At 41.0% G+C, this 23,964-nt stretch overlaps 1 protein-coding gene across 3 annotated transcripts in view; it reads right to left on the reverse strand.

The window, feature by feature from the left end:
• ASTN1 (astrotactin 1) overlaps nucleotides 1-23,964 on the reverse strand; it is a 381,789-nt gene that overhangs the window by 84,773 nt on the left and 273,052 nt on the right. For all 3 annotated transcript variants that reach the window (XM_004372849.2, XM_004372848.2, XM_004372850.2), the window contains exons 15-16: nucleotides 18,648-18,752; nucleotides 16,011-16,199 (exon numbers count right to left, since the gene is read on the reverse strand). In XM_004372849.2, coding sequence (XP_004372906.1) covers nucleotides 16,011-16,199; nucleotides 18,648-18,752 — 294 coding nt within the window. The remainder of the gene's footprint in view (nucleotides 1-16,010; nucleotides 16,200-18,647; nucleotides 18,753-23,964) is intronic.

Here is a 23,964-nt window from a genome sequence, read left to right on the forward strand (position 1 = left end):
AGCAAGATGAGACACAGCTATTCACTTCATCCTTGAAACACTCACCTTACTTGAACTGTTCCTTCATACTCTCCTTTGCTGTCTGCCCCCTGCCCCTCCCCAACCTCCTCTACCTGTGGGAGCTCTCAGGGCTTGGTGCTGGGCCTGTGACTCTTCTCTGTCTTCCTCTCTAGGTGAGCTCGTCCATTCCCAGGGCTTCAGATACTAGTTGAGTCTTCACACTCGCAGATCTACATCTCCAGCTTTGACCTCTCTTCTGAGCTCCAGACCTGCTTATCCAATGGCAAACTTGACTTCTCCACTTGGATGTCTCTATGGCAATTCAAATTTGCCAAGTCCACATGCAACTCTCTATTCCCACACTCGTCAGTTTATTCCTTCCCATCTCCCCTAAACTAGTAAAGTGTGCTTCTATACAATCAGGTGCTCAAGTAAAAATCTAGAAACTATCTACGATTCCTCTTCTCCTGCTCCTCCCTCTACCATATCAACCCTAACACCAAGTCTCTCTGTCCCCTAATCATATCTAGATCTGTTCTTTCCTCTCCTTACCCACGGCCTGTGTTACTGCTTTAGGTCCCTAATAGTGTCCCCGCATTCACTCTGGCTTCCCTTGAGCCCATCCTCCACCCAGTGCAGGAGTGATTCCAAAACATACATCTGACTGGGACATTCCTCTCAGTGGCTTCCTACCCAGTGTTCTAACTGGGGTCTGTGTGGCTCTGCAGGGCACTCCCCAGCCTTTCCAGCCTCACGCCTGGCCACTTTTCCCTTGCTCACTCGGATCCGACCCCACTAGTCTCCCCACCTCAGGTCTTCGCACTGACTATTCCCTCCTGGGACGCCTTTCCTGTAGCTCATTTTCCATGTCTCAGCATAAGTGCTGCTTCCTCAGGCAGGCCTTTCCTGACCAAAACCAAACCGTCGAGTCAATTCTGACTCATAGTGACCCTATAGGACAGAGTAGAACTGCCCCATAGGGTTTCCAAGGCGGTAAATCTTTACAGAAGCAGACTGCCACATCTTTCTCCCACAGAGAGGCTTGTGGGTTTGAATTACTGACCTTTTGGTTAGAGGCCAAATGTTTAACTACTGTCCCACAAGGGATCCCCCCACCACTCCCTCTAAAGTGGCCACCACCTCTGCTACTCTATCACGGAAACTTCTTCATTACCTTCATCTCCCATTCAATGTGTAATTGTTTTGTTTTATTCTTTATTTACTTGCTTGTATTGTCTCCCCCATGGCTGGCCCATTATTAAATTCTAAATAAGTGGAAGGAGAGCAAGGATCATGTCTCTTCTACAGCATCGTTTGCCCAATGCCTGACACAAAGTAGACAATAAATATTTATTGAATCACTAATACATAAATGAAAAAAAAATTAAATGAATGATTGTTTGAGTAGTAACAGATTTTCTTTGGTCTCATTTTCCTTTTATTTTGATCTGTAGGTCATTAATGACCTCTACTACCAGCCCAGTGAATGCAGGGTACATGATCTGTACAGACTCAAACATGATAATCGTCCTTGAAGAAAGGTATTGTGGAAAATTTGAGGGACTTACACCTCTTCTTTCTACGTGGCGCTGTAGAAAAAGGCAGGGACCAAGTATAGCTTGGGGGCTGGCGTTTCCTGATTATCCTCCTGCACATTACTGTGATCAATATTGCATGTGAACCCACATTCAATCGAATGTGAGCAGAATCTATGGCAACACCTACAGGGAGTTGCAAAGAAGTAGGGACAGAGTCCCTGCTCTCTAAGGGAAGATGCCAAACAGACCAAATTAAAATACATAAAGCCGTAAATGCCCCAAACACATCAATATATACAGAACCAATTACCGCAGTAATCGACTAGACTTGTGATAAACTGACAGCAGGGACCATGGTAGTCAGTCTCGCCAATGGGGGCACATACAACGAGAGAATTTATATGCTGCCTCTGTAGAATAAACCCGATGAGAGAAAAACCTCAAGGATGCAGAGAAATGTCCAGGGAGTCCAGGCTGTTGGTTTACCCCATTACACTGTCTCCTGTGTCCCCTTTTACATTTCACCCACAAAGCACATATTTTAACGGGCTGATTAATGGAAAGATTGAGCTAAAGAAATGCTTCTTCCTACCCTTCTTTTTTCCTTTCTTCTTTCTGAATCAGCAAAAGTAAAAATATTTTAAGGTCTTTTTGAACCTGCCTGGTTTCTGCATTTGTTTTCACAGGGGGCTCTCGTGGCATTAAATTCTAAATAAGTGGAATGAAAGTGGTCTCTTGCCAGACTTACGCATATTGATAGGCTCTGTATTGTTATGACTTGGCTGAGCTGTCTGTTGCTTTCTAATTATGTTGGGCTTGAACGACAGCCAAGTGTGACCACTTTCTGGGGCTTCAGGGCATGAGGGCCCAGAAAGTTAGACCTAACTCAGGCCCTTTCCCTTGGTCGCCTCTCCAGTCTCAGTGGGCCGCTGGCAGACCATGAGTAGTCTACAAACAACCCCTCCCAAAGCTGCAAGGTGGTGGTCTGGGACATCTCACGTGTCCCAGAGATGTTCCAATTTAGCCCTGTAAATCGTCTCTCCAGAAATGCTTTATGTTGCGAAGAAGGTATCTTTCATCCATAGCTCTCCAGATGTATCCCCTTACTTACCTTCAGAATCTCCCTGAGTGCAGCCACCTTCAGTATAGGCACTTTGGTAGTTAAGAGAATGTACACAAACACTGGTCTCTGAGAAATTCTCCAAGAAGAGGGATGGACTCTCAACGTGGGGGGAACAACTGAGGGGCACAAATGGTTAAGCACTCAACTACTAGCCAAAAGGTTGATGGTTCAAACCCACCCCCAGGCGCCTCGGAAGGTCACAGCCATTGAAAATCCTATGTAGCACAGTTCTACTCTAACACACAAGAGGTCACCATGAGTTGGAACTGACTTGACAGCAACTAAAAACAACTCAAGGTGGGCGGTGTGTTCTGGACCTTGCAACGTCTTTCCTGTCTTCTTCGCTGGGTTCTCCTGAGGACTCAGCCAAGCTGTCCTATCAATACTGACAAGCCAATTACAAGGAGAGAAGACGCAAGAGGAGGCTGGCAAATGAAACAGTTACATCTTCACCATCTAGAATTCCACAGCGGATTAGGAGCCTTCTTTTATTCACCATTGTATTCCCGATGCCTAGCCAGTGCCTGATCCACAGTAGACACTCAATACACATTTTTAAATAAATCCATAAATATCATTACCTCGCAAAGGAATGCATAGCCTTCCCTCCACGGCTGCCAACTGAGACTTACACAGCACTGACTCTGCAGGCTACAATTCATTAGTAGTGAAGTGAAAATACAGCTGGTAATGTTTAAGACGGAAGTGGATCTGGTTGGAAAACTATCTTCTAGTCATCAGCAATGGAGACATAAATGATATATTCTGGGGCCTTTGACTGTTGTACTATTGATCACCTGCGTCTTGTTGTATAGCTGGCAGGTAGGGCCAGGTTCGAAAATGATGTCACTACCCTCTTTTTTAAAAAAAAATTAATTACTTAATACTTACCTATTTACTGCTGGTTTCCGTAGGTTTTTTCTTACTTATTTTTAATTTTCCTCTTTAATGTACGTCCTCTAATCATTGAACCGGAGTCGCTGAGTGGTGTAAATGGTTGGTTAATGTTCTCAGCTGCTAACCAAAAGGCTGGAGGTTCAAGTCTACCCAGAAGCACTTTGGAAGAAAGGCCTGGTGATCCGATTCCAAAAAATCAACCACTGAAAACCCTACAGGGTACAGTTCTACTCTGACACACATGGGGTCACCATGAGTCACAGTTGACTCAGCGGCAACTAGTTAATAACTGAACTAACTTCCAAAAGGTTCCATGAGCTTCAGGGAAACTCTGTCTCTGACAACAGAGGAGTGAGAACTAAAAGTGGACTGGAAACAACTGATGGCTCAACAGATGAGCTCAGATGAAAGAGGTTTCTTTACGATGGCTTAGGGCAAGCACCCTTCTGTCGTGGGTTTCAGTCGAAGTACAGGTTTCACGTTAGACCTAACATATATCCTCTCACCACCCACAAAGAAACCCATCCTGCTCACTTTATAAAATAAAAGCAGCTATAGGATGGGAGGCACTCTGGTGGCACAGTGGTTAAGAGCTCAGCTGCTAACCAAAAGTTGGGCAGTTGGAATCTACCAGCTGCTCCTTGGAAACCCTATGGGACAGTTCTACTCTGTCCTATACAGTTGCTATGAGTCAGAATTGACTTGACTTGATGGCAACAGGTTTGTTTTGGTGTAGGAAGGGTGGTAAAGAAAGACTACTACTATTGGCTCTTACAACATTAAGTGGTAGCTGGAAACTCAAGATTAACAATCACCAATCAGAAGTAGGACATGATATTATACACACACATGCATGCACACACGCACGTGCACACACACCAATAAAACCTGGAGATATGGGAGAAGAAATGAATGGCTGGAGTCAGAAAGTGGAGGGGGAGGGTGTTTGGGCAGATGCTGTCTTAGGCCAATATGCTGGCATTTCCTTTGGAAAGGGGAGAGGAAGAGAAAAAACATGGCATTTACTTATGTATTCTTTCAACAAATATTTGTTGAATGCCTGCTAGATGCTGTGCATGGCATGAAGCATTGCAAGAGATGGAGTGGGAGTCCAGAAAATTATTCAAGATGTGTAGACATGGCCCTCACCTTTCGGCAGCGATTGACCTACTCATACCTCCAAGAACACAAAAATGTTCCTCTGAAACAAGATTACTTGAAATTGGGACAACTGATTGGCCTAACAAAAACACAAAACCTACTTATAAGTCATCCCTCAACCCCAACATCCACTCATGTTTGAACTTGGGTTGTTAATAGGGCCAGGGTCCCCCCTCTGGAGCACAAGTGTCTGCATCTGTATACAGGCAGTGAAGCCCAGAGGTGCAGACTTTGAATCACAGGTGAAAGGAAAGGCTGATACAGCTGGACACTTTCATGAGTTTTTCTCCTTTTGGTAGATGCGCCTGACAGCTCCTTTGCACTTAAAAGGTAGTAACACCCAGGCTGCTCATCCAAAAGCTTCCCCAGGGGCCCTACTCCATGGAGGGCACATTCTTACGGCCCCCTGAAAAATCTCTCCCATATAAGTGGGAGAAATGGAGTTTACTTTCTGGCCTTTTCCCAGCAAAGGGGCTACAACTGAGACTGAAAATGGTTGGCAAAGAATGTGATACTGATCTGATTTTTGTCATGGAGTTTTGAATGCCTGTTCCATCAGTCTGGTTAGTAGGCAACTGTGCATTCTGAAATATACAATCATATATCTGTGAAGACGAGTGACTTTCACCTGGGGTAAGTCTCACCGGCATCCATTTGGAATTTTTATCAGTTACTATTTTGTTCGAAAATAGTGAGCTGTACTGTAATTTTAATTCAAATAATGCTAATAATAATAGTAGTAATAGTAATAACGAGTCACCATGTATTAACTGCTTACCAGGTGCTAGACGTTACTCTTTATATGTAATCATTTTATATCAATAATTTACATGCAGATCTGTATGACTTTTAACCCATTCTACAAACACCTACATCAAACTGCTGTCATTATAACATCAGTTGAGCTAACCTATGTAGCCTTGAGCCAGGCATGATTAAATGTTGTCTGCTGTTATGAGAAGTGGATATCATTCGCTGAGATTATAGAGTCACAGAAGAGTGGAAGTAGAAGAAACTCTAAGTATCATCTAATGCAAGTTAGTTCTTATACAGATGAGAAGATTATTTTGAAGAGGGTTAAATAATTTGCCCAAGGTCAGTCAACTGGTTAATGGCTCAACTGAGACAAAGAACCCAGGTCTCCTGACTCCCTGGGCAGTGCTCTTTCTCCTCACCGTGCTGCCTTAGAGTAGGTAGAGCAATAGAGACAGATATCTTACTGTGTTTTCACCCAAAGATGTGAAAACCACAAGTGACGTCCAGTTCAGGTTCTCACACTTGGTGTAAAATCTTCCCCTGCATCACCCTTTCTCTTGTAATCTTGTTTTTCCAACTTATTTCTTGCAGAGATAAACTACAAGTTGTAGAATGGAGCCCGTAACTTAATAAAAATAAAAAGCCTGGTAGATAAATGTCTTGTGCTATTAATCCTCTAGCCACACACTTATTTCACAATGACCACCCCATTTGGACCTTGATCTACATGTTGGATAAAAGAGAATGGACTAAACAAATTGGTGCCATTTTAGCTTGCTGAATCCAGGAAACAGAGGAAGCTTGGCCAAAGGTTGAGTTTCTTCTTTTCATATTCTATCAGAGAATTCAAGCCTCTCTGTTCTCCAGAACCATGCTGGTTATCAGTCTGACATTTACGAAGCACCACCTATGTGCCCTACATTATGTTAGGAGCTATGGGAATTAAAAAAATATGTAAAGCCTTTGCTTTTGCTATTTCCTCTGCCTGGATTGTTCTGCTCCCAGATCTTTGCATGGCCTGCTCCTTCTTATCTTACAGGTCTTAGCTCAAAATCACCACTCATCATCCTCACCAAGGCCTTCTCTGCCACACATCCTTCCCATGCTAATCAGCCCTGACTCTCCAGTCAACCTCTCTCACATCACCTGTTTTTATTTTTTGCAAAGCATCTATCGCTATCTGAAATTATTGCTTTCAATGATTTTTTAACTTGCCATTGTCTGTCCCTCCACACTAGGATATAATCTCCATAAAAGCAGGAACCTCTTCTGTCTCATTCCCCATCATACGCCCAGTGTCTAGACAAGTGCCTAGGTACAGAAAGTGCTCAATAGGTACTTGCTGAATAAAGGAATGAACAGGCCCACTTTTAGGAAGCAATCAATCAAGTTGTGATGGCAAAACGTATACATTTAGAGAAATTAAGAATAATCCAGAATACTCTATAATTAACTTCCAGATTGTATGGTATGGACAATAAGTGATTATTGTCAAGCCATAATAATATAAAAGGGGTTTGACAACACCACCAGAATTGTCCCATCAACGAAAATACTATTCAGGTTAAAATGTCAAACTCTATAATAATTTGTAGTTTCTAGAAGAAAAAAAAGTGGGCCTCTTTTGAATACTCTTTTAGACAACCTAGATTGCTGGAGCTCATAAGGCGAGGACAGTGTTGCCTACAGCACAGAGGATAAAAAAAAAAATCAATTTATCGCCTTTAATCCTGATTGTTGGCATGTTTCCAATTCCTTTCAGTGCATGGGGGATTAAGTCTCTGATTCTGCACACAAGCTACTTTCTGCACACACGCCTAATGATCAATGGCTTAATCGAGAAAAGTCCTGGTTCAAAGGGGAGATCTTTCAGAATAGTCCTTCTGCCTGTGCCACTTCTGTATGGTGATAATACCAGGACATGACCCTGCAGGCCTCTGTGTCATGACTCTAGTGTTGAAGTCCAAGCACTGGACAGGAAGAACAGGGGCAATAAAGGAGACCACTGCCTGTAGGTCTTCAAGAAAAGTCTGAATAGTCATGCTATTCAGAATGTGATCCTTGAAATAGTAGCACTGGGGGCTTGTTAAAAATGCAGAATCTCAGGCCCCACTCAGACATACTGAATCAGAATCTCCATTTTAACAAGACTCCCGGTGATATACATATATTCACATTAAATTTTAAGAGGCACTGCTCCATAGGGCAGCAAAAATCCAGTAACTGTGTCATTATCATGGGTCGTGACCAACAAAGTCCCGCAACAAACAATCAAAAATCTGGAAAACTCTAGGTAAAAGGCAGTGGATCCACCATGAAATCTAACCACGGTTGACATGTGGCCATAGGTGGCTTCACCTTAGACTAGTAGTCTAGCCTCAGGTACTGCCCATTCCGGGAGAACAATTATGTTCTGCTCCCATTTCATTTTGTCCACTAATCTTCATACCTCTATCTTTTCTTTCTTGGTGCCAGTGGTAGGCAAAATGGCATAGATTCATTTCCCAGTATATCTCAAGGTAAAGGCATTCTTTTTAGTCCTGGCTCTGCTACTTATTAGTTACATGACCATATGCAAGTTATTTAAACTCCCTAAGCCTTTGTTCCCTTATTCATAAAATGGAGAGGAGAAGTTAGATGTATGTTTGAGGATTAATTGAGAAAAGCTATGTAACATGCTTAGAAAAGTGCCTGGCTCAAAGTAAGTGCTTAAAAAAAAAAAAAAAAAAAAGGCAGATGTTTGGTAATATTATTTCTCCCTCAATCCACTGATTCAGTTTACTCTAGACTCATTGCCTCAGAGCCTAGGGACTTGAAGGCTCAAATTAAATTCTCACACATATGCTTAGGAAAGCTTAGAGCTTCTTCCAGAGCCTCAGCCCATGGCACCACTGGGCACAGCTTTGGCAGCACCTTCATCAGCCCTGCCCATCTGTGAAAGCCAGAGAACAGCTGTCTCCTCTAAGCGTCCCCTCTGCTCATGGCAGAGCCTTGCATGTGGCAGGCACTCAGCAAACACTCGTTGAATGAATGAATGAATCATTTCAAGAATACAGCTATATGCCATAATTATTTTACCACCTGAGTGTTAACTTCTTTGTCGTGAATGTGCATAGACTGAACTTTTGGAGCTGGTTGGCAACCCTAGGGTTATAAAAGCATTACAGAAACTTCAGTTATTACTTTTTGTTGGAGTTCTGTAAGTATGTGTCCTTAACTTCATCATATTTCACTCCATGTGCACAATTATGCAAGTCAGACTATGGACTCCCACCAGCCTAAAATATACAAGACCAGAACTTTGCTGACCAGCACTCACAGACCAAGACTGGATGCTGACAGAAGATTCAGCCATTGTTTTTGGCTCAGCTGTAAGTCTGGGGAGAGGGACCAACTGAGTCTGTTCTGGGCTGTATCCCCTCCAAAACAAACAGGTGAAAGTGGGAAATATGGCATCCTGCATGGTGGAAATACGCTGCCACAAAGGTGATTTACTCCTTTATCTAACTCTAATTTGACTTATGACGACTCAGAGCTAAAGGCCATCTTAGAGGAAAAACTCTCAGCTTCTGTCATGGAAGAAGAGGAAGTCATTCTTCTCAGCTTTCCCCATGGAAAGGAAGCAACTGGTTAGGAAAAAAAAAAAAAAAAGGATTATGAACTAGAACATGCAGTGGAAAGAAAGAGCTTGCTTATTGCAATTTGTCAACCCAGATAATCCCACTGATGTGCACCAAAAGCAATGGAAAAAAAAGGTGACGGCAAAAGTCAGATCTCAAGTAACAATGGAAGTGATATTGGAAAGGAAAAGACCCAAGGAAATCCACTCCTGAATAGAGTATAAAAAAAAAAGAAAGGAAATGCATTGTGCTTAGTGTGGCAGGTGGAGGATTAAAATTAAGCCACTGGAAGTTCTTATTTGAAGAAGGTTCAAATTTTCTCAGTCACTTCTGGCATCTACAGATGTATAGCTCTGTACTGGTTTCTGAAATAAGAACAAGATAGAAGGAAGATTCATTCCTTCAATAGGCAATAGATACTACTTACATGCCTGGCAATGTGTCAGAGAGGAAGACTCAAAGATGAATAAGAAATGCTCAGATTGTTTTGCACTTCCTCCCAGACATTTTATAGGTAACTTGGGTCCGTAGTTTACACGATGCAATTGTGTGTTTTGCGTTATTCATTTAACCTTATACATTTTCACCCAAGACAATATAGACATTTCAGAAAATACTTTTCGATCTTTTAGAATAGCTTCTTTATAAAAGTGACACATGCTTGTTGTGGGAAAAACAATGCACAAGTTTGCAAACATAAAAATCCTTTCCCCATATCTCTAATTTTGGGGCAAATATATAATTTTCTCTTACATATAACTGAAGTTACTTCAAGATTATATATGCACTTTCCATATATATTATGTATGTATGTGCATGCACACACACACACACACCTACTCCTCACTTACCGACTGTCTTTTTATCCAACATTTCACATTTACAACAATAGTAAAAAATCTACTCATTATTTTGTGCATTAATGACATACATCTGGCAGTACCCTTTCATTACCAGTGGGACATATAGTGCCCACCTACATTTTCTGCCTCTTGGGTTACGAGGGACATATGTGTCTCACATAATATCTTGTAATCTGATATGGTCATTCTCCACGTTTTCATAATGTTGATTTTCACATAACAACCTGGTCTTTGGAACCTAACCATGTCAATAAGTGAGAAGTGGATGTATGTACAGGTGGTCTCCAAATTATGATGTGTTTGAGTTACGACGAACTGCACTTACTACTGCATATGTGTGTATACAGAGAGAAAGAGGGAGGGAGGGGGGCACACTAGAAGATATACTAATATATATTTATATATATTATTTTTAAAACAGACAAGACCCTAATATACTTCCTCCTCTACAACTTGCTTTGCTCACTTCTAAACGGCTGGGACTAGCATATCTCTGGATGAATATACAATAAACTGGTAGCAATGGTTGTCTCTGGGGAGCAGTGCTGGACTAATGGGAAATAAGAATGTGAGGAAGATTTATTTTTCATTTTTATTCTGCTTTATACATTTTGAATTTTAGAAATAAATAAACTTTTTAAATTAAGAAAATAAGAGAAAAATGGTAAGTGCTGTCAAGATTATTCTTGTGGGAGATAATCATACAGGGAAATGACAATACAGGGAGATGTGAAGAGTGCCATAAAAGGGATACATCTGAAGAGCTATGAGAACATAAAATAGCAGCAAGGAACTCTACAAAGAGTGTCAAAGAAGATGTGGTGGAAGTAGTGACATTTGAGCTGACTCTTGAAGAGTAGAACAGGAGATGGTCAAATGGAGGCTGAATGGAGGACAAGTGGGAAAAGTCTCATTGCCCTCTTCCAGGCCAGTGGGAACCTCAGTCCTGAACCCAGAGTTGGGGATGGACACAGGTATCGTTTAATTGCAATACATGGAGCTGAAGACAGCAAGTCAAAAATACAAGCAAGACACAGGGATCATAGCCAGGAAGACTAACTTGCTGATCTGAAGGGTCTAGGGAGATCCTCCAAGAAATTAGAAAACGAAATAGACACCAGGAAAAAGTAGAGTTCCAAATGGACGGCAAAAGGGGGACACAATTTCTGAGCCAGACAGAGTAGTTGTGGAGAGTTTAGAAAGTATATGTGTGGCCTTGGACTGCTGTAGAAAAGGAGTCTCTGGGACCTTGCCTTGTCTGAAAGCATATGCAAGAGTTTTGGACTGACAGCAAGTAGCCTTGTATCATCAGGGAAGACGGTGTTTGGGGTGGGGAGTGGTCAGTGATGCAGTAGCTGGAGAGGTCAGGAGGTGTGGTAGGCTGAATAATGGCCCTCAAGCTGTCCAGGTCATAATCTCCAGAACCTGTCACTATTACCTTATATGGCAAAAGTGATTTTGCAGATGTGACTAAGTTAAGGATCTTGAGATGGAGAGATTATCCTGGATTATCTGAGTCTGAGTAGGTCCAATGTAATCAAAAGGATCCTTATAAGAGGGAAACAAGAGGAGAATCAGGGTGAGAGTCAGAGAAAAGCCTACGTGATGACAGAGCCAGAGACTGGAATGACGCACTTTGAAGACGAAGCCACAAGTCAAGGAATAGAGACAGTCTCCAAAAGCTGCAAAAGGCAAGGAAAAGGATTTTCCCTAGAGCTTCTGGCAGCAACTAGCTCTGCTGACATCTTGACTTTAGCCTACTGGAACTGATTTCAGACTTCAGAACTGTAAGCAAATAAATTTGTGTTGTTTTAAGCCACCGAGTTTGTGGTAACTTGTTACAGCAGCAATAGGAAACTAATAAGGGCATTAAGTTGTACCGTCCACGCTAAGAAGGCAGTAAGGAGTTAGCGAAGGGCCTTAAGCTGAAGAATGATGTCACTAAATTGCAATTAAAAAGATAACTGATGGTAAAGTGTAGAACCGAGTAGAGTGGCGGGAAACTGAAGAAAAGGACGTGAGGAAGCTGTTTGAATAGTTCTTATGAGAACTGATACTGTAAATGAATACAACCTTAAAGACAGGGAGACTAAGAGACACGTGGTAAAGAAATATTTAGGTGGTGAAAGGACAAACATAAACGGTTGAATGTGGAAGACAGAGGAGAGCATCAAGAAGCACTCCTCACTTTATATTTTGACCCATCAATGTAGTTCGTGAATCTACAAGTGGAAATAAAAAAGAGAAATAAGATGTTGATCACTGAGGGGCCTGTAGAACATCCTTACAGAAATGCTAAACACTAGAAGGCAAAGAAGGTTTTGAACTTCAGAGAAAAGAGGAGGATTCTGGTAGGTTTAAGTGGATGTGGAAGAGAATCATCCAGCAACAGTGAAGAAGAGAAGAGCACCAAGCAGGAAACCATGGAAAATGACCAGAATTTAAATGATTTGTTTAGAGGAATAAGGGAAAAAAAAGAATGAAAAATAAAGGCCACATCTTTAGGAAGAGAATCTGGACAAAGCAGCATCAGGGACACCAAGGGAAGAGAGATTTTTGAAGGTGGATGTGGTCAAGAGGGACAAATTCTTCAGCTGAGCTAAATGGAATGGTCACAGAAAAGTTATCAGTGGACCTCTGAATAGGAAGCCCTTGATTTCCTTCTCCAGAGCTATTTCTAGGAGTGAAGGGGTTGAAAGCAATAATTTAAAAAGTAAAATGGAGTTGAGGAAGTAGAGAATAAAAGTATGAACCACTCTTTCAAGAAATTGGTGGTGATGTATTGAAATGAAACAGTGGTTAAAAAAAAAAAAAGGTCTCATGTTTATAAAAAGATTATTTATTTGGAAGATATTTATTTGGAAGGTGTAAGGTCAGTGGTTAAAGAGGTTGTAAAGATGAAAAAGAAGGAGATAATGAGTGAGGCCCAAGAGGAAGCAGGGTGGGATGGGAGCATGTACACAAGCGGAGAGGTTAACCTGAAGAGGAGGAAACTCACTACGTTTTTTGCGGCATGAGGGCAAAGGATTATGGGGGACAATGTAACTAAGTTTAGAAATGGACAGAGATAAGGTTGAGATATTTCATTTCTAGTATTCTTTATTTGCTCTGTAAAAAAAAAATTAAGATAGACAGGCTAATCTTAGACAATAAGAAATGGAAGTATATTTTTCATAGGCTTCAGTCAGACTTATCTAGAGACAGGTGCTCTTAAATATTGGCACTGCCAAAACACATAGAGGTAGTATGACAAATGAGTACCTATTGAATGGAAGCCTGCCTTCTGAAAATCTGACCAAAAACATCCATCTTTGAATTTTCATCAGTCAGGCATAATGAAAGCATTTTGCACGTCTCTAATAAAACCGAAATGGGAAGTCACCACAGTCAGGGGGCTTTTACTTTTACCACCACCACCACCGCAAACAACAACCACAACAGTCAACATGAACTGAGTGCTTACCATGTGCCTGGCTCTGTGTCAGGCCCCGGAAAGTTAAAACTGAATAAGGCATGGACTCGTGATTTTGTAGAAAGAAGAGGAGAATCTTTACCCAAATACCTAATCTGAGGAAGCTTCCCACATAAAGATTGATAAGAATCCATAAACTATCAGAGCTGGAAGGGACCAACCAAACCAAACCCGTTGCTGTTGAGTCGATTCTGACTCATAGTGACCCTACAGGAGACAGCAGAACTGCCCCATAGCGTTTCCAAGGAGTGGCTGGTGGATTCGAACTGCCTACCTTTTGGTTAGCAGCCGAGCTCTTAACCACCATGCCACTAGAGCTCCCTGGAAGGGACCAGAGAGGGTATAATAGATGAGGTGTAGATAGTCCATTGCTAACCCACAGTCACCTGGCTGACGCTGGATGCCCAACCTTAAAGTCCTGTGCTCTTTCCGTTTTATTTCACCCTTGATAAACCTCCTTTCCTATTCAGTCCATCAGCAATTTTAGGTATCTGGTCATAGGTACAGAAATGAAGAACAGAGAAAACCACCACCTTTCCAATGGATGGGTTTTAAAGTTACAGCAGGTGACAACATTGTAATCAAAGGACTTGGGTTTAAAAAGTATGTCACTTGGGTGTCATGAAAAGTATAGTCCTCTCAGCACATTCACTGGCATAAGCGTGTAAAATCCCATTCTGTACCAATCCTCTCACAGTGCAGAAGAGCAGACAAAAACTCTTTGCCTTATGCACTAATATTTCATAACCAGTGGCATGCCCTCACATAGGCTTTTGAAATAAAATTAGTCTAGGGAGGAGAAAAATATTTGAGTAAAATCCAGATCAAACAATAAAACAGATTAATCTTATGCCTCAGAGGCAACACTCAGGAGAATGTTAGTGGTAGACATGGAAGACTGAGAGACATCAACGAAGACACACAAACCAGTCTGAATATATTTTAATATTAATAATAAGTAAAGCCATTAAGAAGCTCTGGTGGCACAGTGGTTAAGTGCTCAGCTGCTAACCAAAAGGTCGGAGGTTTGAACCCCCAAATTCATATTTTTGAATACTAAAGCCAATAGTTGGACTTTAACAAAACTGGCTTCTGAGTGGCAAGAGATGATTGAGATCAAGAAGGGTAGGGCATAGTGCCAAGGCCATGGGGAAATTTCCCTCTTGGGCTCAACATCTGCCCTCAAGAATACAGTAACGGCTTGAGAGGAAAAAAAAAGAAAAAAAAGAAGGTTAGAACCAGGATCTCTGGGTGAAGTCAGACTCTCATATCCCAGAGATCCCAGACTCTAGTAATCCTTGAACCACTGTCGCATAGAAATAGAGGAAGACTCATCCCTTCGGTTCAATCCCTAGGCTCTGGCATGGAAACATAAGACAGCTTTGCCAGCTGAAACTGGTTTTATCTACATTTGCTTACATTACACTCCTCTCTTGGCAAATTGGAATCAGAAAAATTTTCAGTCCTGAAGTTTGAAGGGATACCAGAAGCCTGTGGTCATATCTTTAGGTTTAAAAGAACCAAGTATTGGGGGGAAATACATACAGCAGCAACAGCCCAGATGCAAGCCTTTTGCTTTTTCTGGGAGGAGATTCCCAGCCAGAAGAGAGGCCATCATGCTGATGCTACCCTACCATCTTTAGCAAGACAAAACAAGGATTTGTATGGTGCTCAGACAACCAAGAGCATCCCAACCACCAAGGCATTATTTGCCCCCCACTGCAGTGCTGCTAACAGCCAGGGATCCCCATTCTCAGAGGGCCCCTGATTAATGAGTCTTAAGATGACCCATTTCTTGAGTTTTCATTGTGCTGATTTTAACACTTGCCCTCTAGCAATTCACATGTGCACAACCTGGCCTCATTAGGATGCCATGAGGATTAGATCAGGAGAAGAAGTTCCATGAATGACAATTCTAAACCAGTCTTTGTTGATCAGAATACAAATTTACCAGTTAGTCTGCCTACTATACCAGGGGATGAAGCCAAAAGCCTTGAATAATTCCAATTCCTTATACTCATTTTGACTAAATATTAACTTGCCGTCAGGACAGTGGACAAGGATTTATTTGCGAAGCTGTTTATCAGAGCTATAGAAGCATTTGGGCCAATGTAGGTGCACTGAAAACATAAATCATTTGGAAAAAATGAGCCTAAACATGGGACACTATGTAGTTACTGTAAGGGGTTGCCAAGCAGTGCAGGCTGGGATCGTTGGGAGGCAGGAGTATTGGAGAAGACGACAACACTCTCCTCTCCCCCACCACTCCATAAGAAAGGTCTAATGCTTTGTCCTCACTTGGGTAATAGAATGGATAGTGGCTAGTAAGACTCTTTAGAGGACTGCATCTATGATAACCATCACAGTGGTCATATAGTTTTGACCCCATTCTGCATCTAAAATTGCCCCAACACTTCCATTGTGAGATTTGGCTTTAGTATCCAAATCTTAGAAATTTTAAGGATGGGCATGAGACATTGAGGGAACATGTGAATTAGTCCTTTGCCTGCAGACTCCGTAAGTGTGGTCCTATGGCTAGCACATGGGTGGTCAGTACTTGCCAATGAGCATGTCACTCACCTTTGCTGATGTCTTCATATTCTAGCCAGAGTCGCCGCTGGACCTGCTTGTTTGGGTACCAGATAGAGCAGGACTCCTCGAAGCCATAGATAGCTTCCTGGATGTAATGGTTGCCAAACTGGTCCAACAAGGCCACAAAATCCCCACGAGAGGTAGCCCCATCCAGGGAGTGGAGAGCATTGCTGAGGGCTACAGGGAAACATCACCCAAGAGTTAAGAATGAGAAATCACAGAGCAGGTATCTGGATTCCCAGGCAATTCAGCCCCAAACGTGGAAGTGCCTATGTGGTCGAAAATTACACTGGAGAGTTGGAACTCTCAGGCAAACGTTTCCATTTAGTTCCAATTCCTAAATGAATCTCTTATCAACAGTTGGTTGTTTTGTTAACTTTGTGCAAGTTAAGCAGAACATTGCCAATCCTCCCCATTAAGTCAATGTCTTTTTTTTTCGAATCAGAGGTCATGACATTAAATTAATTTAGTGAGCTCAAACAATAGCAGTTGAAAAAAGACAAAGAATAGCATAGTCTAAAATAGAAACACAAATACCAGCAGAGAACATTTCACATGGTAAGATGAAGTATTGCTTCATGAAGCCTCTGTTGTGTGCATGTGGGTGTGAGTGTAGGTATAAGATCACGATGTTAAATGAATTCTCACTGTGGGGTGTGCCCAAAAAAGTTTGCAAAATATTGCCTTCAGACATCAGAAATGGGTAATGGAAAGATAAGGGAAGAAGAAAGGTAAGAAAATGCATTAATAAACTGCTTATATTTCATTTCAAAAAATCAAAAGTAAAGGACTGGGAAATGGCAAATGGAGGAAAGAAGTCTGTTTGCCTCGTTACCCTCCATACCAATCAAACCTCCTGGGGTTCACTTTCTCTGTTTTAAGAGGACTATACTTGTCTGAAAGATAGTCTACAAAATATTTTCCAAAGAGATTATCTTCGTACCTTGCCTCAGCTTTATAAAGCCTTCACTGTACACACCTGTGTCCTATTATTGCAAAGCAGAGCCTGGTACAGTTACGAGAGTCCAAGCTTCTACGGCACCATACAGTGCAGAGTCTGCATCATGTGACACTATCCTGTGACTCTGAAAGGCCCAGCAACAGAGATGTCAGGTTGCTAACACTTGATATGCACAGCATATGTGCTGGGTACAAACTGAGTATGTGGATAGGGTAGAGTCTCTACTGCCATGTTTTCCCAGAATGAAGAGCTAGTTCTTTCTAGGTGTTTTGCGCACCAGTAGAGTTTACTTCCATAAGATCCCTTGCCAACTCCTCCTTGCCAAGAACTCTAGTATTTAAAGAAAAAAGTTCTGAGTCCCTTTGCACCCTATGGAAATGTCTTATACACTTACTGCATTTTCTTTCTCTCCACACAAAGCTTCACCCTTTATGAGTATACTTTTCATATCTCTTCATCCGTCCCTTGGCCTTTACCTCCCTCCTGTTAGCCCTGGGGCTCCACCTCCCTATTGATGATCCTAAGACACCTCTCCTGTCTTATCCTCCTTTGTCAACAATATTAGCTGACTTCAGTGACCTGTTTATGCAATACAGCAATGCCAGACTCTGTAACATAAACACCAGATCTGGTACATTCTTCTGGCAGCCTCGAAGGAAAGCATTGAGTAATGTTCTCCTAGCCCATGAGGTTGGGGCAGAAGGGAAAAGTATACCTATATGAAGGTCCTAGTTGCAGAAATTTTCCCATTTGCAACCTGCATATTGGACTTGCTCAAATGCTAGGAAAAATTTTGATTTCAGACATTTATACCACTAAAATGTAAAGAATACTAATATAAGGGGCCTCACTGTTTTCGAACTATTTGTTCTAAGTTGGTAAGTTTAGAATTCACTACTCTCTCTCATTCTCCCTCTCTCTCTCACTCCGTGTGTGTGTGTGTGTGTGTGTGTGTGTGTGTGTGTGTGTGTGTATCTATATCTATGTCTATATCTTAAGCATTTGGCTGCTAACCAAAAGGTTGACAGTTCGAATCCACCAGCTGCTCCTTGGAAACCCTATGGTACAGTTCTACTCTGTCCTGTAGGGTCACTATGAGTCAGAATTGACTCAACGGCAACCAACAGGTATAGCTATGGCTGTATCTCTATCTCTGTATCATTATATCTACATGTACATCTACATCTATACAATTTTTTTCTCACTTGCTCTTTAGGAACCTTAAGCTGTTTCCCACCTTCCCCTGTCCCTGCTTTCTTGCCCTTTTCCCTTATTTTGTTCCTTATGTGGAACCTCTATGTTATACTCTTTGCACTTGGGAAGCTTTATTCTGTCAATTTAGAAAAAGTCTGCTTCTGCATATGCCTTCCACACACTACGTGACCCCAGAAGAAATGACAAAGCCAGCGTTTATCTTCAGTGTTTCCAGCCTTGCCCTTTCCATCTCCTCTATAGTCCAAGATAAAACTCACAGTTTACACCCAGAAAAGGATCTGATTCCAGCCATTTGCCCTTAAGGGTGAATCTGAGTGAATAGGTTATGTATCTCACGGAGCAGCTACATTTTAGGTTGTGTCCTTAACCAAAGGATAAAAGACTTGTTCCGTGGAAAGGAATCCAAGCCCCAGGAGCAGGTGGGCGAGAGAGAGTGCAGCTGTGCTCACCCTGAGAGATGGTCACTTGGTTGAGCTTGATGTGGTACATCACGGAGCGCACCTTCCAGTGCTGCAGCACAGGGTATCCGGACACCTCGCTGAAGTTCACCATCCCTGGGAACAGAGGAGAGGCAGGCTGAGCGTGCCAGGTGGATTTACAGGTTCCAAATCTAAAGCCATGCCCGATGCTATTAGGTTAGGGGCCGTAATTGTGAGAAAATGATGAAGTGTTCTTTGATGAAGAGAATTTCTGGAACCAGAGTAACAATAGCTATCATTTATTGAACCCTTACTCTGTGCCAGGCATTTTGCTTAGTACTTTGCATATATTAAGCCATCCGATTCTTGTGAGATAGGTGTTATTATTTCCATTTTTTAATGAGGAAACAGAGGCTCTGAGAGGGTGTTTGCATAACGGCCTTAAGCCAGGTAGCGCCAGGATGGGATCCAGATGTATCTGAATCCAGAGCTGGGGTCCTCAGCCATTCTAGTATCCTATCCCCTCAATGAATTTATATTTAAACTCTAGGCTTACTGTAACACATCACATTTTTACTCTATTTAACAGTTGCAATAATTGACTCAGCTCACATACCTTATAACATTGATTTTTCTGTCCCATTTAACTGATTTGTGTCTGATATTTACGTTTTAATTACTCTGAGGCTGATAATGCTTATTTCTTCTTTACCAGGAGGGACAGTGTCAAGGTGACTAAGTCATTAAGGGGCAGGAACAGCCATGTATTGAGTGCTGTCTATGTGACAGACAGTGTGATAGGGACTTCACTTCATGGCTCTCCCTTTTACCGACGGGGAAACTGAGGTTCTGACAGGTTAAGTTACTTGACCAAGGTCACTCTCAATAAACACATCCTTGGAGACTTTTAGAGATGTGATTAATGGGCCATTCTTACTGAGCACCTCCAAGAAACAGCATTGCCCTATTTGAATTCTAGACATTACTATGTATATAAAATGCTATAGAAACAAAATAATTAGGCCACAGCAAATAAAAATAAATCACCTTGCTAAGTTTAGAAAACCAATTTGAGCTTCATTCCTATGCCTAATGTTTGTTACATGGGAATTACATAAACAAATACATATATATATATATATATGTTTATAAATATGTATAAAAGTATACACACAAATATAAAGGCAATATATATAGTGAATTAGTGACTGTGTATATAAAGTGGCAAATATATACATATATACATATATATACATATATATGTGTGTGTGTGTGTTTGTGTGTGTGCGTGTATGTGTGTGTGTGTGTATATATTATATATATATTTTAATCCTGTCCTTTTGACCCAAGTTTTCTACAGGATAAGTTAACAAACTTAATACATAAAAAGAAGGAGAGGGGGCGGGATTAATTAGCTGATTGTCAACGTTGATCAAATTAGCTCAATAATTACCAAATTTCCATTTCTGCATGAATCATATGGGAATAATTATTGGTAAGGAAAAAAGAAAAAAGGTCAGGAATGATGCTTAGTGAATCAATTGCTTAAATTTTATCTCAGAAAATCAAAGGTAAGTTACCTGAAACTAAGAGAAGGTTGACAGTACTTTTTTCTTCCAAATTTTCTCCTTTTAGGTCATTAAGTTTAGGAACGGCAGTATCCTACCACATACTTTGTCTTTTAATCTTTATGTTGCCTTCAGAAGCATAGTAATGGAATTCTAATTTTACAAGTTTAAGACTCCAGCCACAAACCTCAAAGATACAGATAATTCAAGTTTGAGATGTGTATGCTATGTGGAACTATTCTATATAACATGAATTCTTTAGTCATGTGAACTCATCAGCTTTGCTGTTATTTTGAAAAGTCTATTAATAAAAAATAGCAAGCACAATAAATGAAGATTTTCAACTTATTAGAAAAAGCCCACTTTAACTGAATTGTTTCCTAGCTGGGAAAGACACTGGCAAGAAATCAGGCGGCCAAAGTTCTAATGTTGGCTCTGTTGCTACAGGAAGTGGTTTCAGGCTGGTGGTCACAGTGGCCTGAGTATCTACACTCTGACCACTTGGCCAAGGGACTTTTAGTTCCCATTTGTTTCATCTGTAAAATGAGACGATGTTGTTCTTGTTAGCTGCCATTGAGTCGATCCCCAACTCATGGTGACCCCATGCACAACAGAACGAAATGCTGCCTGGTTTTGCACCATCCCCGTGATTGTTTGCAGATTGCACCATTGTGATTCATAGGGTTTTCATTGGCTGATTTTCAGAAGTAGATCACCAGGCCTTTCTTCTTAGTCTGCCTTAGTCTGGAAGCTCTGCTGAGACCTGTTCAGCATCACAGAGACATACAAGCCTCTACTGACAGATGGGTTGTGACTGCGCTTGAGGTGCATTGGCCTGGAATTGAACCCATGTCTCCTGCATGGAAGGTGAGAAATCTAACCCTGAACCACCACTGCTCCCAAATGAGAGATTAGCTGCAATGATCTCCTGCTTCCTTTTCAATTCTGTGATTCCAACCAGCTATGTGACTTTGGGCACGACAATTCACCATTTCAATTTTCATGTTTGTAAAGTGGGGATGATGGTATTCATGACTACCTACTTTACAGGTAGGTTTTGAGAACAAAATAAAGACACTGGTATAAAAGCACTCTCAGAAAAGATAAAGCACCATACGTGTATATTTCCATAATGTCGGAGTCTTCATCCTCCTCCTCATTGTCTCCTTCTTATCACCCCTAACTGTGAAAACCTGACATTTCTTAATTGGTGCTTTCATTGTAACTTCCTAGTTTTTAGTTCAGAACAAAGGAGGGAATAAAGAATAAAGGAATAAGCACGGGTTGGGGGTGGGGATGACTGTCTTACATCCATTCAGGATAAGCCAAACAACAGAACTCCACTACTTAACTGCTAAACAATACCCCTGAATGCATTTATGCTACAACATACTCAGGGAAACAGTTACATAAGTGTTAATGCTTGGGAAATGTTGTTCTGTGCTTACTTACAGATAATATTTCCATTAGCTAAAAAGAAAAAAGATATTTTTAAGTACTATATCTTTTCTAGCTGAGTCATATGATTCTTTCTCAGTGTGCCCTTGACGTGCAGCCAGCTTTAGGTTTTTATTTTATTTTATTATTATTCTGAAAGACTGTTTCAAACAAAACATCTCAACCTATGTTTTCTTGAGAAAGAACATTATTTAAAAAAGAAAAATTCTGAACAGACATTACATGCAATCTCAAAGGAAGGAAGGAAGGAAGGGAGGGAGGAAGGAAAGAAGGAAGGAAGAAAATCTTTGTTATTTTATTTGAAATGTCAGAGGGATGTATTATCCCCCAAGTGCTAAAACTAAGAGACCTTTTCCTTTGGTTGAACTACTACAAGTTTCAAAGAACTCAGATCTCAAAATCTTCACATAGATTTAGTGATTGTGGCCCCCAACCGATCTTATAAATGTGGCCAGTATACTCCTTTATCTCCTTAGCCTGCCTCTGGACTTCTTTCTTTTTCTCGCCTTATAACTTCAAAAAGGCCAATGAAGCTCAGAATTCTTAACCGTGATTTTGATGATGAGCAAAGCAATCAGCAAGATAAAACACAGACATGAGTATTTTTCAGTGTGTTTTGCAAACCAGTAATTCTGCAAGATGGAAATAGGTGTTACATGTAAAAAAAAAAAATTATCTAGTTAAATAGGTTTGGGGATTGCTGGGTTAAATAAAGTGAAATGGATTTCTTTACTTGAGGATTTCTCTGAACCTTGTCTATGCAAAGTGTTGCAAACTGCTGAAAGGATACTACATACAATCTTTCCAAATGTATTTGAAAATAGAATCTATTTATGAGTGGAGCATTGGTTTTTCATGAAAAAACACACTTGAAAATGCTGATATAGAAGATTCTGAAGATCATTTTAGCTCTAAAATCCTCTAAGCTTGAGATAGCGCAACATGGTGAGATTCACTGTATGATTCCCAGGGAAGATGCAATTAAAATGTTGCCAGAAGCTAGAGAGTTAATATGGAATAAATTTTTGCGATTATCTCTTTAACAGATTCTTGTAGCTATTCCAGGCTTTATAATAAATTCAACGTTTTCTGACATCATGATCTTGGAGTAACTGGCCCCATTTCCTAATCAAAGTAGATTGAAAGCAAACGCTGGGTAGAAAAGTGTCCAGGTCAAGAAAAGTTACCTCCATACTTTTAGGAATGTTAGACTTTACTGCCTCAAGACCATGAAAAAGGAAGTATCCTATTGGATCATTCTTCTACTCCTTTTGCATCCAATAAGCCAAATTAGAGGAAGTCCAAGGACATGGGGCAGGGTGGGGGGGTTTCTGCTATGGATGAAGATCAAGTGTGGGTCTCTTCCTTATTTCCAAAGATGTAGATCCAAACACAGGTTCTGATAATTCCCAAATCTATCCACTCACTCTTCCCAAAAAGATTCAAGTAGCACCCAGGACCACTCTGGGTGTCTTCCTAGCCTGGTGATTATTACCTCCACAATAAGTTATAATGTGTGAAGCAGATGTCCTGGTGGGTCTTTAAATAGAGGCCAAGTGATTTATTACCCTATTTGTATGTACCATCACACACCTCTTTTGCAAAGCATTTTATATAATGCGTAGGAAGTGTTTCTCAGCAAACAATGTGGGAACCAGACTCCCTAAGGCTAGAGATGTAGGCTTTAGGGATGTGACCAGAAGCTGCATTTTAATTTCTTCAGCTTGGTGGGGGTGTGTGTCAGTGTGTGTAAAAGGCCTTTCAAAGAGATTTATCCTGGCCCAGAACATATCTAATTGTTTTCTCTCTCGATCCCTCTCCTCCTATAAGGAAAAGCCTATTCGGTAGATTGAAGTGTTATACTACTTTCTTGCTTGCTTTATATATTTATTTATTTAAGAAACACAGATCTTACTATGTGTCAAGAATTGTTCTAAAGCTTTATAAATATTAATTTATTCTTCATATCAATTCTGTGAAGAAGGTGGTATTATAATACTCATTTTTTACGGGTGAAAAACACTGGGGCACAGAGAAGTTAGGTAACTTTCCCAAGATCATACAGCCAGTAAGGAGTGGATCCCCTCTATCAGGCTCCAGAGTCTATTAATCACTATACTACAGGGTCTTGGACAGACCTACTTCTAATCCCATTCAGGTCTAAACTGAAGTTTTGAACATAACTTGATATGTGGAAGAGGTTACCCTAAACTCAATCCGTTCTTTATGAAAGGAAGAAGAAAAAGGAGGAAAGAAGAATAAGGAAGGCATAGAATGAGACGGGGGGAGAAATTCTGGAGAAACAAGCAGAGCCAACAATG

This window comes from Trichechus manatus, unplaced genomic scaffold, assembly GCF_000243295.1.
Source record: "Trichechus manatus latirostris isolate Lorelei unplaced genomic scaffold, TriManLat1.0 scaffold00021, whole genome shotgun sequence".
Taxonomy (NCBI): Eukaryota; Metazoa; Chordata; class Mammalia; order Sirenia; family Trichechidae; genus Trichechus; species Trichechus manatus.